The sequence below is a fragment of the Heptranchias perlo genome, chromosome 30, assembly GCF_035084215.1.
Source record: "Heptranchias perlo isolate sHepPer1 chromosome 30, sHepPer1.hap1, whole genome shotgun sequence".
NCBI lineage: Eukaryota > Metazoa > Chordata > Chondrichthyes > Hexanchiformes > Hexanchidae > Heptranchias > Heptranchias perlo.
In genome coordinates, this window is record NC_090354.1 from 32,309,678 (window position 1) to 32,324,261 (window position 14,584).

At 45.9% G+C, this 14,584-nt stretch overlaps 1 protein-coding gene across 1 annotated transcript in view; it reads right to left on the reverse strand.

Moving 5' to 3' along the window:
* The window catches only part of LOC137300037 (1-phosphatidylinositol 4,5-bisphosphate phosphodiesterase delta-3-like), an 85,393-nt gene extending 71,743 nt beyond the window's left edge, over positions 1-13,650 (reverse strand). The window contains exon 1 of the mRNA XM_067969128.1: positions 13,269-13,650. Coding sequence (XP_067825229.1) covers positions 13,269-13,356 — 88 coding nt within the window. The 5' untranslated portion in view covers positions 13,357-13,650. The remainder of the gene's footprint in view (positions 1-13,268) is intronic.
* Positions 13,651-14,584: the final 934 nt, after the last annotated feature.

A 14,584-nucleotide genomic window follows, 5' to 3' on the forward strand; every position in this document is an offset into this window, starting at 1 on the left:
TAATTGAAGAGAAGTGTAATTATAAGGGGAGATTTTCCTGGATCTGATCCCAGGGTCACAACCAATATCAGACAATCAGGCAGGTCTGAGCACGGACACCTGGTAAGGCACTGCCTGATTTTCCTGCATTACTTTAAACGGAGGAGAACCAGGCGGTTCTGTTACAGGCACATGCACCGAGCCACCAGAATATCTGATATTCACCACACCCGGGCAATCCGTGTAACAGAGTGCGGACCCAGGAAAATCTCCCAGGACGGTACAGAGAAACGCTTGCGTGCAAGGTTAGCGAAGCTAGGATGCTAAGATGACAATCAAAGAAAGACAACAACAGCCTGGGACATTCATTCACTAAAGCCCCACACAGAGGTGAGGCCGCGCACCCCCCGAGAAGGCACAGCTAACCAATAATAGAAGAGCCAGCTTTAAAAGGAGGAGGCTGTTTATTTTATACTCGCATCCCAGAGGGATAGTAAATACTGGAAATTTGGGATCACATTGAATACAAACTGTAAACATAACCTTGCTAATTCAAACAGTAATCTCTCTGTCTCTTTCTGTCCCTCTGTCTCTCTCTGCCTCTGTCTCTCTATCGCTCTCTCACTGTCTCACTCTTTCTCGCTGTCTCTCTATCTCTCTCCCTCTCTCTCTCTCTCTGTCGCTGTCTTTTTCTTTCCTCTCTTATGTCCCTCTCTCCTCTCTCTCTCCTCTCTCTCTCCTCTCTCTCTCCTCTCATTCACACACAATAGGTAACAGGAAACCTACAGCCATTACAGATGCTTTTGCTGAATAAACTGAGAGAATCCTGTGAGTAACTGGCTGAGCCCCTCAGGGCAAACAATATTTTACAGTGCCCGGATAGCGCTGAGTTCCTGTCACATGTTTTTGTGCCTTACTCTTGTTTGCAGTGTGAGGTATATCTGCAGGGTGGCATGCAGGAGCTCAGCACTGGTAAACCAACATTCAGCACCACAGAAGCAGGGTTGAGTGCTGTTCCTTTCAGTCCCCAACCTGAGCCACAGGGACTGGATGATGCAGTGTCTCCCTCTGAGATGGGGGGGGAGGGGAGGTGGGAAAGTTTCAGTCTCAGTCTGAGCAGTCCCTGGTACCTTCTGGGGCTAAGTACCGAGAAGCTGAGAGAGAGAGAGAGGTCCACGAACCCATTCTCTACACCGGGAGGGCCAGAGAGAGAGAGGTCCATGAATGGACTCTCTATACCGGGAGGGCCAGAGAGAGAGAGGTCCACGAACCCATTCTCTACACCGGGAGGGCCAGAGAGAGAGAGGTCCATGAATGGACTCTCTATACCAGGAGGGCCAGAGAGAGAGAGGTCCACGAACCCATTCTCTACACCGGGAGGGCCAGAGAGAGAGAGGTCCATGAATGGACTCTTTACACCGGGAGGGCCAGAGAGAGAGAGAGAGGTCCACGAACCCATTCTCTACACCAGGAGGGCCAGAGAGAGAGAGGTCCATGAATGGACTCTCTACACCGGGAGGGCCAGAGAGAGAGAGAGAGGTCCACGAACCCATTCTCTACACCGGGAGGGCCAGAGAGAGAGAGGTCCATGAATGGACTCTCTATACCAGGAGGGCCAGAGAGAGAGAGGTCCACGAACCCATTCTCTACACCGGGAGGGCCAGAGAGAGAGAGGTCCATGAATGGACTCTCTACACCGGGAGGGCCAGAGAGAGAGAGAGAGAGGTCCATGAATGGACTCTCTACACCAGGAGGGCCAGAGAGAGAGAGGTCCACGAACCCACCCTCTACATCGGGAGGGCTAGAGAGAGCGAGGTTCATGAATGGACTCTCAACATCGGGAGGGCCAGAGAGAGAGAGAGAGGTCCTTGAACCTACTCTCTACACCAGGAGGGCCAGAGAGAGAGGTCCTCGAACCTACTCTCTACACTGGAAGGGCCAGAGAGAGAGGTCCAGGAATGGACTCTCTACACCGGGAGGGCCAGAGGGATAGAGGTCCATGAATGCACTCTCTACACTGGGAGGGCCAGAGAGAGAGGTTCTCGAACCCAATCTCTACACCGGGAAGGCCAGAGAGAGAGGTCCTCGAACCTACTCTCTACACCTCGGGCACGGATAGGTAAAAAAAGAAAAAAGGGTAAAAAGAAACAACAGAATAAAAGTGTCCGACTCCCAGCACTAGTGTAAAGTGTCCCACTCCCAGCACTAGTGTAAAGTGTCCCACTCCCAGCACTAGTGTAAAGTGTCCCACTCCCAGCACTAGTGAAAAGTGTCCGACTCCCAGCACTAGTGAAAAGTGTCCCACTCCCAGCACTAGTGTAAAGTGTCCCACTCCCAGCACTAGTGTAAAGTGTCCCACTCCCAGCACTAGTGTAAAGTGTCCCACTCCCAGCACTAGTGTAAAGTGTCCCACTCCCAGCACTAGTGTAAAGTGTCCCACTCCCAGCACTAGTGAAAAGTGTCCCACTCCCAGCACTAGTGTAAAGTGTCCCACTCCCAGCACTAGTGTAAAGTGTCCCACTCCCAGCACTAGTGTAAAGTGTCCCACTCCCAGCACTAGTGTAAAGTGTCCCACTCCCAGAACTAGTGTAAAGTGTTCCACTGCCAGCACTAGTGTAAAGTGTCCCACTCCCAGCACTAGTGAAAAGTGTCCGACTCCCAGCACTAGTGTAAAGTGTCCGACTCCCAGCACTAGTGAAAAGTGTCCCACTCCCAGCACTAGTGTAAAGTGTCCCACTCCCAGCACTAGTGTAAAGTGTCCCACTCCCAGCACTAGTGAAAAGTGTCCGACTCCCAGCACTAGTGAAAAGTGTCCCACTCCCAGCACTAGTGTAAAGTGTCCCACTCCCAGCACTAGTGTAAAGTGTCCCACTCCCAGCACTAGTGTAAAGTGTCCCACTCCCAGCACTAGTGTAAAGTGTGCTACTTCCAGCACTAATGAAAATTGTGCCGCTCCCCAACACTAACAGATTGTGTCCCACTCCATAGCACCAGTGTAAAATATCCCACTCCAAGCACTAATGTAAAACGTTCCGCTTTTTAACACTCACGTAAAGTGTCCGACTCCAAGCACTAGTGAAAAGTGTCCGACTCCCAGCACTAGTGAAAAGTGTCCGACTCCCAGCACTAGTGTAAAGTGTCCGAATCCCAGCACTAGTGTAAAGTGTCCCACTCCCAGCACTAGTGTAAAGTGTCCGACTCCCAGCACTAGTGAAAAGTGTCCGACTCCCAGCACTAGTGTAAAGTGTCCAACTCCCAGCACTAGTGTAAAGTGTCCTACTCCCAGCACTAGTGAAAAGTGTCCCACTCCCAGCACCAATTTATCCATCTACATGCTGTTGAGTCAGATGCATTTATTGTCCTCATCATTTTTCATTTTGGGAAGCGATGTCACATGTAACCTGTGTCAGCTTGTCTCAGAAAGACATGGATTCAAGCCTGCCTAAAGGTTTGAGCCCATAATCTAGTCTTACACTTCAGTGCACCACTGACAGATTGCTGCTTTGCCAGAGGTGCTGTCCTTTGGATGAGCTGTTAAACCGAGGCCAGTTTTGGTGATCCTGGTAAAGTGTGAAGATCTGATGACACCATCCAAGGAAAAACCAACTGTTCTACTGATGTCCAGGGCAACAATTCCACTCTCAGCCAATACCACCAAGGTCATAGCGATGTTCAGCAGTGGAAAAAACAGCCCAGATCCAGCTGGTTGGAATCAAAGTTCAGAAACTCCCATACTGTACTCTAATCTCATATTTCTCAATCACTTCTTTGGTCGAAAAACTACTCAGTTCCTTCTTGGGTTTGCTTGGGTTGTACATTTCCTTGATGTCTGTTGGACTTTGATGTCCTGCCTGCCTAAACATCAAGTCACTGCACTTCACATGAAATTCGTTGTGTAAAATGCTTTTAGAGAATTCAATGTGATAAGTTGTTATATTAAGCCATGACGTTTCTTAAAGAAAGAAAGACTTGCATTTATATAGCACCTTTCACGACCTCAGGACGTCCCGAAGGGCTTTACAGTCAATGAGGTACTTTTGAAGTGTAGGCATTGTTAAGACATAAATTGCATAATGTGTTGCTAAACCCTCGGAGACACTATTCCTTTAAATGGTCATTGCAAGTTCATGCGTGCTCCAATGGTTACCTCTGATGTAACCGAATTTGGCAGCAATGATTCAATTAAGCTTCATGTTTACAAAGAATCACCGTGGCTACATTGAACAGAAGAATTATTAGACAAGGCTTCACACTGCATGTATGAGACAGAGCCCCTCTCCCAGACACAGCTCATTCATGTTGGAAAGATCCTGCAGCTAAATATTTCCATAATTATTTCTTGTTCTCTCTTTATCTCCCATTTCTTCTAAAGGTGCTGTGATACAGTGGTAAATTTAGCGAGACACCACTCTAGAAACATAGAAACAGGATTCAGCCCCTCGAGCCTGTTCTGCCATTCAGTTAGATCATGGCTGATCTGTACCTCAGCCCCATTTACCCACCTTGGTTCCGGACAAAAATCTATCAATGTCAGTTTTGAAACTTTCAAGACTTCCCTCTCAATCTGTTCATCCATGGGATTGGAAAGTCAATTTTACAAGCAACCTCAACTCACAATATTTACTCTCCAGTTCCATGGCTGATGGTCACAGGGCTATTTGATCCTGGGTATATTACAGCCAAGCTCAATTGCTCAGACCTCATCTGTGATCAAAGCCACACCCAGAGGCATGAACTTCCATTTATGGTGGAACCCACTTTCAACATAATGGGGGCAAGGAATATGACCTCTTTATTGTGAGATTCTGATAAAGAGGCAATCAAACTCTGCCCCCAAACAATACAGTCTACAGGCCCAACACAATCTATGTGCCCAATACAGTCTACAGCCCCAGTACGGTCTACAGGCCCAGTACAGCCTACAGACCCAATATAGCCTTTAGGCCCTACACAGCCTCTGGGCCATATAGGCCCAATACAGCCTATGGAACCATCAGAATCTATGACCCTATGAGCTCAGCACAGTCTACGGGCCCAACACAGTCTACGGGCCCAACACAGTCTATGGGCCCAACTCATCCTACGGGCCCAATACAGTGTACACTGCCAACATGTTCCACTTGCTCAGTCTTTGTTTAAAAAAAAACTTTTATACAGAAGACCCATAAGAGGTGCCATGTCGTAGTTACAGTATGCCCTGTTACAACTGGCCTGGGACCACCCAGGACATTTGCGGGAGATTCAGGGCCAAATGGGCTGGTGGCAGCAACATTAATACCTGTTACAATTTCTACCGTGGAGCCGTCCAACATCTATATGGGTGAGACCTCTACCCTCCAAATGGTTTAAACTCACACTGCTGATTATATCAAACAAAAACCAAGTCACTAGAGAGCAAATTCAGTGAGCATGTGCAGAGTCTCACCAGACAGGATCGTGAGTTGGAGAATCAGGGCTGGAATGTTGAAGCTCCATCTCCAACAAGGCTCCTCACTGGGAGCAGAGACTCCATCAATTTCCCCTCAGATTTGTGCCCCAGCCATCTAGTTCCTGGTAGCAATGGTGAGCAAAGAGAGCTTACCTTGGGAACCAAACTCAAGGACTACATGTTCCCTGTCCCATTTCTACACCACCAGCATCATCAATGCTGCCCCAAATCCAAACTAATCCAGGAAGCAACATTTTGCTTATTTTCAAGATGTTGAAATTGAAGTTTAATCTATGTCTCCCATTACACTATAATTTTGTCTGAAAATCACTCCTGTGAAGCGCCTTGGGACATTTTACTATATTAAGGGCACTATATAAATGCAAATTGTTGCTGTTGTTGTAATCCAATCATGGCTGATCTGTATCTTATCTCCATTTACCTGCCTTGGTTCTGTAACCCTTTAATACCCTTGCTTAACAAAAATCTATCAATCTCAGTTTTGACATTTTCAATTGACCCCCAGCCTCAACAGCTTTTTGGGGGAGAGAGTTCCAGATTTCCACTCCCCTTTGTGTGAAGAATTGCTTCCTGACATCACCCCTGAACGGCCGAGCTCTAATTTTAAGGTTGTTCTGGACTCTCCCACCAGAGGAAATAGATTCTCTCTATTCTACCCTATCAAATCCTTTAATCATCTTAGACACGTCAATTAGATCACCCCTTAATCTTCTATATTCAAGGGAATACAAGCCTTGTCTGTGCAATCTGTCCTCGTAATTTAACCCTTTTAGCCCCGGTATCATTCTGGTGAATCTGCACTGCACCCCCTCCAAGGCCAATATATCCTTCCTGAGGTGCGGTGCCTAGAACTGAACGCAGTGCTCTAAATGGGGTCTGACCAGAGCTCTCTGCAGCTGTAACATAAGTTCCATCCCTTTGTATTCCAGCCCCCATTGGCCTTTTTAATTATTTTTTGTACCTGCCCACTAGCTTTTAGTGATTTCTGTACTTAGACCCCTAAATCTCTCTGCTCCTCCACAGTTCCTGGCTTCTCACCATTTAGAAAATACTCTGATCTTTCTTACGTCCAAAGTGGATGACCTCACACTTCCCCACATTGAACTCCATCTGCCACAGTTTTGCCCACTCACTTAATCCATCAATGTCCCTTTGCAACTTTCTGCTTCCATCTGCACTATTTACTGTGCCTCCTAACTTGGTGTTGTCAGCAAACTTGGATATACTGCTCTCTATTCCTTCATCCAAGTCATTTATAAATATAGTGAAAAGCTGAGGCCCCAGTACAGATCCCTGGGGAACATCTCTGGTCATCCTGCCAATTTAAGTACATACCCAATATCCATCCTGTCTCCTATCCAATTCTCTATAATTTCCTCACCTACTTCTTTTAATACCCTGGGGTGGAAACCATCAGGTCCCGGGGTTTTGTCTATCTTCAGTCTCATTATTTTCTCCATTACCATTTTGTTACTTATATTGAATCTAGTAGGTTCCTCCCCTTGATTTATTTTTCGGTTTCCTTGTATCTCCAGTACTTTATCCTAATCCTCTACTGTGAAGTCCAATACAAAGTAAGTATTTAGCAAGTCTGCCATTTCCTGATTTTCAATTACAATATCACCTGTGCCTGTCATTAAGGGGCCCACATTACCCTTAGCCACCCTGTATCTCTTAATGTACTTGTAAAAACCTTTAATGTAGTCCTTGATATCCCTTGCAAGTTTTTTCTCGTATTCCCTTTTTGTAGCTCTTACTATTTTCTTCGTATCCCTTTTGCCGTTCTTTTTATCTCTCCCAGTCCACGGGGTCTCTACTATTCTTTGCACTTGTATTAGCCCCTTCATAGAACCACAGAAAGATACACCACAGAAGTGCTCAAAGTAGAAAACTCACCCAGTCTAGATGGGATGCATCCTAGGTTACTGAGGAAATAAGGGTTGAAATTGCAAAGGCTCAGGCCACAATCTTCCACTCCTCCTTGGATATGGGGACAGTGCCAGAGGACTGGCAAATGTTACACCCCTGTGCTAAAAAGGGAGTGGGATAAACCCGGCAACCTAACGTAGAGACTTTTAGGGACAATAATCCGGGACCAAATTAATTGGCACTTGGAAAAGTCTGGGCTAATAAATGAAAGTCAGCACGGATTTGTTAAAGGAAAATCGTGTTTGACTAACTTGATTGTGTTCTTTGATAAAGTAACGGAGAGGGTTGATGAGGGTAGTGCGGTTGATGTTGTGTATATGGACTTTCAAATGGCATTTGATAAAGTACCACATAATAGACTTGTTAGTAAAATTGAAGCCCATGGGATTAAAGGGACAGTGGCAGCGTGGATACAAAATTGGGTAAGGGACTGAAAGCAGAGAGTAGTGGTGAACGGTTATTTTTAAGACTGGAGGGAAGTATACAGCGGTGTTCCCCAGGGGTCGATATTAGGACCACTGCTCTTTTTGATATATATTAATAACCTGGACTTGGGTATAGAGGGTATAATTTCAAAGTTTGCAGATGACACGAAACTCAGATGTAGAGGATAGTAACAGACTTCAGGAGGACAGAGACAGACTGGCGAAATAAGCAGACACATGGCAGATGAAATTTAATGCAGAGAAGTGTGAAGTGATACATTTTGGTAGGAGGAATAAGGAACGGCAATATGAACTATATGGTACAATTTTAAAGCGAATGCAGGAACAGAGAGACCTGGAGATGTACGTACACAAATCTTTGAAAGTGGCAGGACAAGTTGAGAAGGCTGTTAAAAAGACATATGGGATCCTTTATTAATAGAGGCATGGAGTACAAAAGCAATGAGGTTATGATAAACCTTTATAAAACGCTGGTTAGACCTCAGCTGGAGTATTGTGTTCAATTCTGGGCACCACATTTTAGCCTGAACAGGGATTCAGATTCTTTAGGAAGAATGTCAAGGCCTGTGCTGTGTCATACTATGATACTAGGTGGGGGGGGGGGGATAAAAAAAATTGGATAAGGGCCGTTTTTGGGCTCGGGTAGTGTGATGCGCTATTACCCCCACACCCAATGACCCCTGCGCAGGCAGGACGCAAGTTTCGGCCAGCCCGAAGACTCACCTGCAATCAGCGTTCCATTCCGGGCCTCGGACTGGAATCAATGCAATTCACACTTTCCACCACCAGGTGCTCAATCTCTTATAGAGTCATAGAGTCATAGAGTTATACAGCACGGATAGAGGCCCTTCGGCCCATCGTGTCCGCGCCGGCCATCAGCCCTGTCTACTCTAATCCCATATTCCAGCATTTGGTCCGTAGCCTTGTATGCTATGGCATTTCAAGTGCTCATCCAAATGCTTCTTGAATGTTGTGAGGGTTCCTGCCTCCACAACCCTCTCAGGCAGTGAGTTCCAGACTCCAACCACCCTCTGGGTGAAAAAGTTCTTTCTCAAATCCCCTCTAAACCTCCCGCCTTTTACCTTGAATCTATGTCCCCTTGTTATAGAACTCTCAACGAAGGGAAAAAGCTCCTTAGTATCCATCCTATCTGTGCCCCTCATAATTTTGTACACCTCAATCATGTCCCCCCTCAGCCTCCTCTGCTCCAAGGAAAACAAACCCAATCTTCCCAGTCTCTCTTCATAGCTGAAGCGCTCCAGCCCTGGTAACATCCTGGTGAATCTCCTCTGCACCCTCTCCAAAGCGATCACATCCTTCCTGTAGTGTGGCGACCAGAACTGCACACAGTACTCCAGCTGTGGCCTAACCAGTGTTTTATACAGCTCCATCATAACCTCCTTGCTCTTATATTCTATGCCTCGGCTAATAAAGGCAAGTATCCCATATGCCTTCTTTACCACCTTATCTACCTGTTCCGCCGCCTTCAGGGATCTGTGAACTTGCACACCAAGATCCCTCTGACCCTCTGTCTTGCCTAGGGTCCTCCCATTCATTGTGTATTCCCTTGCCTTGTTAGTCCCTCCAAAGTGCATCACCTCGCACTTTTCCGGGTTAAATTCCATTTGCCACTGTTCCGCCCATCTGACCAACCCATCTATATCGTCCTGCAGACTGAGGCTATCCTCCTCGCTATTTACCACCCTACCAATTTTTGTATCATCAGCGAACTTACTGATCATACCTTTTACATTCATATCCAAGTCATTAATGTAGACTTAAAGGGAGGATGTTTCTTGGAAATCTCTTAAAGGTAGCTGGCACCTGTTATTTACTGAAAATACAGTCTACTGTCTGCACGGAGTCTGAACGGAGATCAGACAGCGCACACGTAAAACACAGATACAAGTCCCATCCCTATGTTTACACACTGATGAGTTATGTTAAAACATTGAATAAAGGTTGCACACTACTAAATCCCACATCCTCCAATCTGCACGCCAGACCTCTGCCGATCTGAGTTGGTACCAGGCCTGTGAGAGTGCATGCACCAAAATTCTCTGCTGATGCACTAGAGACCTTGGTGCAAGAGGTGGACAGAAGGAGGGTCATCCTATATCCGCAGAGGTCGGGGGGAGGGGGGGGCTAGAGGCCCTCCAGACATATATCCAAAAGGCAGTGGGAGGCAGCGGGGGACGAAGTCAATGCCAGGCGCACACCATCATGAACATGGATGCAGTGCAGGAAGAAGTTCAATGCTTTGACATGAGTGGGCAAGGTGAATGAGGTCAACTGTCAAGTGGCGTCTCCTACCAACTGCACCACACACTACACCCCCATCACCCACATACCAATAAACTCTTTCCATCAGTACTCAACTCTTCCAACCAGAGAAACGTGTCCTCTGGTTACTGACCCTTCTGCCTCTGGAAACAGTTTCTCCTTATTTACTCTATCAAAACCCTTCATGATATTGAACACCTCCATCAAATCTTCCTTTAACCTTCTCTGCACTAAGGAGAACAACCCCAGCTTCTCCAGTGTCTCCACATAACTGAAGTCCCTCATCCCTGGTACCATTCTAGTAAATCTCTTCTGTACCCTCTCTAAGGCCTTGACATCCTTCCAAAAGTGTGGTGCCCAGAATTGAACACAATACTCCAGTTGCGGCCTAACCAGTGTTTTATAAAGGTTTACCATAACTTCCTTGCTTTTGTACTCTATGCCTCTATTAATAAAGCCCAGGATCCCATCTGCCTTCTCAACTTGTCCTACCACCTTTAAAGATTTGTGTACGAATACCCCCAGGTCTCTCTGTTCTTGCACCCACTTTAAAATTGTACCATTTAGTTTATATTGCCTCTCCTCATTCTTTCTACCAAAATGAATCACTTCTCATTTCTCTGCATTAAATTTCATCTGCCATGTGTCTGCCCATTTCATCAGTCTGTCTGTATCCTCCTGAAGTCTGTGCCTATCCTCCTCACTCTTTACTATGTTTACTATGTACCCTTTCATTTAATTGTGTACTATTTCTCACTTCCCTTGTTGACCAAGGATGTTTAATTACACAAGTAGTGCTGTTGCCCTTTCGGGGTATGTACAGGTCTTGTATTCTACCAAATACTCCTTTGAACACCTCCTACTGTTCTGCCGTTAACAGTTCTGCCCAGCCTACTGTGTTCAATTTCTGCCTCATCCTTTACCTAAAGTCCACCTTACATAAATTTAAAACCTTAGTTTGTGACTCCCCCTTCTCCCCCTCAAACTTAATATCGAATTCAATCATGTTATGGTCACTGTTAGCTCAGTGTTCCCTTATCGTTAGATTCAGGCTCATTTCTCATCACTAAATCTAATACTGTCTGTTCTCTTATTGGGTCAAGAACATACTGAACTCTCTTGAATACACTCAAGAAATTCGCTGCCTTTGCGACTTGAGCTGTTTTACTTCTCCCAGCCTAGGCGAAAATTAAAATCTCCTGTTATAACTATGTTGTTTTTGCAACAAGCTTCTCTAATCTCTGTGGTTTTGCATCCCTCTACTTTACCCCTGTTATTAGGAGATCTGTAGATAACTCCCATCAAAGCCTCACATTTATTTCTATTCCTCAATTCTACCCAGAGAGTTTCTACTGCCTGCTCACCCTGACTGATAGCCCCTCTTTCTAAAGCTATAATCATTTCCTTGATCAACATTGCTCCTCCTCCTTTTCCAATTTCCCTGACCTTTCTAAAGACCTTATAACCTGGTATATTTATTTCCCACTCATGCCCAGCCTGTAGCCAGGTCTCTGTGACGGCCACTACGTCAGACTCTTAAAGCTGAATTTGCGTCTCTAATTCACTTGTTTTATTCCTTATGCTAAGTGCATTTGTGTATTTACATAGAATTTACAGCACAGAAACAAGCTACTCGGCTCAACTGGTCTATGCCAGTATTCATGCTCTACATGAGCCTCCCCCCTCCCTACTTCATCAAACCCTGTCTGTATACCCTTCGATTTCTTTTTCCCTCATGTGTTTATTTAGCTTCCCCTATCTCTGCTAGTCCCCTCAACTACTCCTTGTGGCAGCAAGTTCCACATTCTCACCACTCTCTGGGTAAAGAAGTTTCTCTTGAATTCCTTATTGTAATTATTAGTGATTATTTTATATTTATGACCTCTAGTTTTGGTCTCCCCCACAAGTGGAAACATTTTCTCTACGTCAACCCTATCAAACCCCTTCATAATTTTGAAGACCTCTACCAGGTCACCCCTCAGTCTTCTCTTTACTGGAGAAAAGAGCCCCAGCCTGTTCAGTCTTTCCTGATAGGATAACCTCTCAGCTCTGGTATTATGCTAGTAAATCTGTTTTGCACCTTCTCCAGTGCCTCTATATCCTTTTTATTAAATGGAGACCAGAGCTGTGCACAGTGCTCCAGTTTGGCCAACAGACGCTGCCCTGCTCTTTTGTCCTGGTGCTGTTTTTCTCACCCATTTTAACTTCATTACTTGTCTTTTTTTTAACCAATTATTTTATTATTATTTCTATATTTTTTTCTGAACCTGAAGTATTCCTATTACCTTTAACACCATTGATGATCTGGACTTTGCTCTCATCTCTTTTTCTTATCTTTCGGCTATTTTCACTCTTATTTGTATTTCTGCCAACAGCCCTCACTCTCTTGTTGAGGTGAAAGGGCATTTGAATACCATTCAACACAATAGTGGCCGTATAACTCGAGAGACATTTTTGATCTGTACCCTGAGAGCAGTAAAGCTGAGTGGTGATACGGCCATCCCTCCCCTCCCACGACCATCTCACCACAGTTTAAGTTCACACTAGGTGCTGTATAACCACTGTCCCGGACCTGTTGGGACAATTGGGCGCCTTCAAATCTGGCTGCCAAAAACTTCTTAATGTTAGGAGAGAGGGGACACTCCTGCCCATTCTTAGCCCCACTGGAACAGACCTGCTTTATATCTGACCTCAGTGCTACCTGCAGGAGGTGCAGCCAGCAGTATAACCCCGGTATCGCACTCTATAGCTGACACTCTGAGATCCGCACTTGCCTCAAACAACAGAGCACTTCAAGACTGAGACTCTCTAAATAGTAAAGAAAGAACTTGCATTTATATAGCACCTTATCCCATCCCAAAGGACCTTATTACCAATAAAGTACTTTTAGATTGCGGTCACTGTTGATTTGTGAGCAAACACAAACTTTCTGACTCCGAGGCAAAGACGTTGCCAACAGAACCAGATTGACGATGAGGTTAAAACTTTTATGGAATGCGCTGTTGATGCAACTGGAAATTCCATAAGTTTCCTCCTTGGGCGAAACCTGAAAGTTTGTAATTACAGCAGGTTCTGTCCACATTCTCAGTTTAAACCCTACCCCTCCTGCCAGTAACTGACTGGGCACATTGCCCCCCTCCCCTCAATGATGCCCACTCTGCCCAATGCCCTCCGATCCTTACCAACTTTCTTGAAGGCTTTCAGAGCGAGTTTCTTGTGATCCGGATCCGGGTCCGGGGGCTCCGATCTACTGGACTTGATGCCGATCATGGTCTGGGTCCTCACTGCCTTGTCCCGGTCTGAAGCGGGTTTTTCTGCGCTGTTTCCTGAGCTCCGAGCCTCACAGACAGAGCCGGGCTCTGATTGACTGCCGGCCGGGCTGGGCTGAGCTGGGCTGGGCTCAGCCTCTCTCCCTCCACCTCTCCTTCCTGCCCCTTGTCTCGGTGCCCGGAGCTGCAATGTCCTGTTGGATTGGGCTGTCTCTCTAAGCCCTGCCTCTGTTCACCGTCCACCTCCTCCCAACCGCCCGTCCTTTGCACAAAGTCTCCTCCCCTGCAATGTTCTTCAAGCTGCCGCCTGTTAATGAGAAGCTTCTTGTCTCCTAAACTTCGCCTATAACCCAGGAATTTAGCTCATGTGATTTTCAGCTTCTATATAAGGAATGGGATGTAGTCAAATAGGGTGAAATTGGAAAGAACATTTTTTCAGTCAATTCAATAGTTTTTTTTTCCCTTTGCAAGCCCTGAATGCTCTCATTCACACTGGAATATAAAGGACAGGTCTTCCGCCTGCCCCTTTGGCTAGACGCCATGTCAATATTTTCAGTGTGTGTAAAGCTCCTTGTGCCCAGTTACAGCTCCAGCCAGACCCTCTCCCACAGGTGGGCCCTCTCGTCTTGCTCTTTACCTGTGACAATATAACTGTGGCCAGTGCAACTTGACACTTGTAAACTTTTTTAAAAATCATAAATTGTTCTCCTTAGAACAGAGAAGGTTAAGGGGAGATTTACTAGAGGTGTTCAAAATTTATGAAGGGTTTTGATAGAGTAAATAGGGAGAAGCTGTTTCCATGGGCAGGAGGGTCGGTAACCAGAGGACACAGATTTAAGATAATTGGCAAAAGAACCAGAGGGGAGATGAGGAGAATTTTTTTTGCGCAGTGAATTGTTATGATCTGGAATGTGCTGCCTGAAAGGGCGGTGGAAGCAGATTCAATAATAACTTTCAAAAAGAAAATTGGATAAATACTTAAAAAGGAAAAAATTGCAGGACCATGGGGAAAGAGTGGGACTAATTGGTAGCTCCTTCAGAGTGCCAGCACAGGTACGATGGGCCGAACGGCCTCCTGTGCTGTATAATTTGAATTAAAAAAATTCTGGATCCACTCACTTGGTTTCCAGTGATTGGACAGAGTCAACTGGGCAGACAGCTCTCCTCCCAGATCAGTAACAGTCTCGCTGGCACTCCACAGCTGGCAAACACCAGGCCCTTGGATGTGG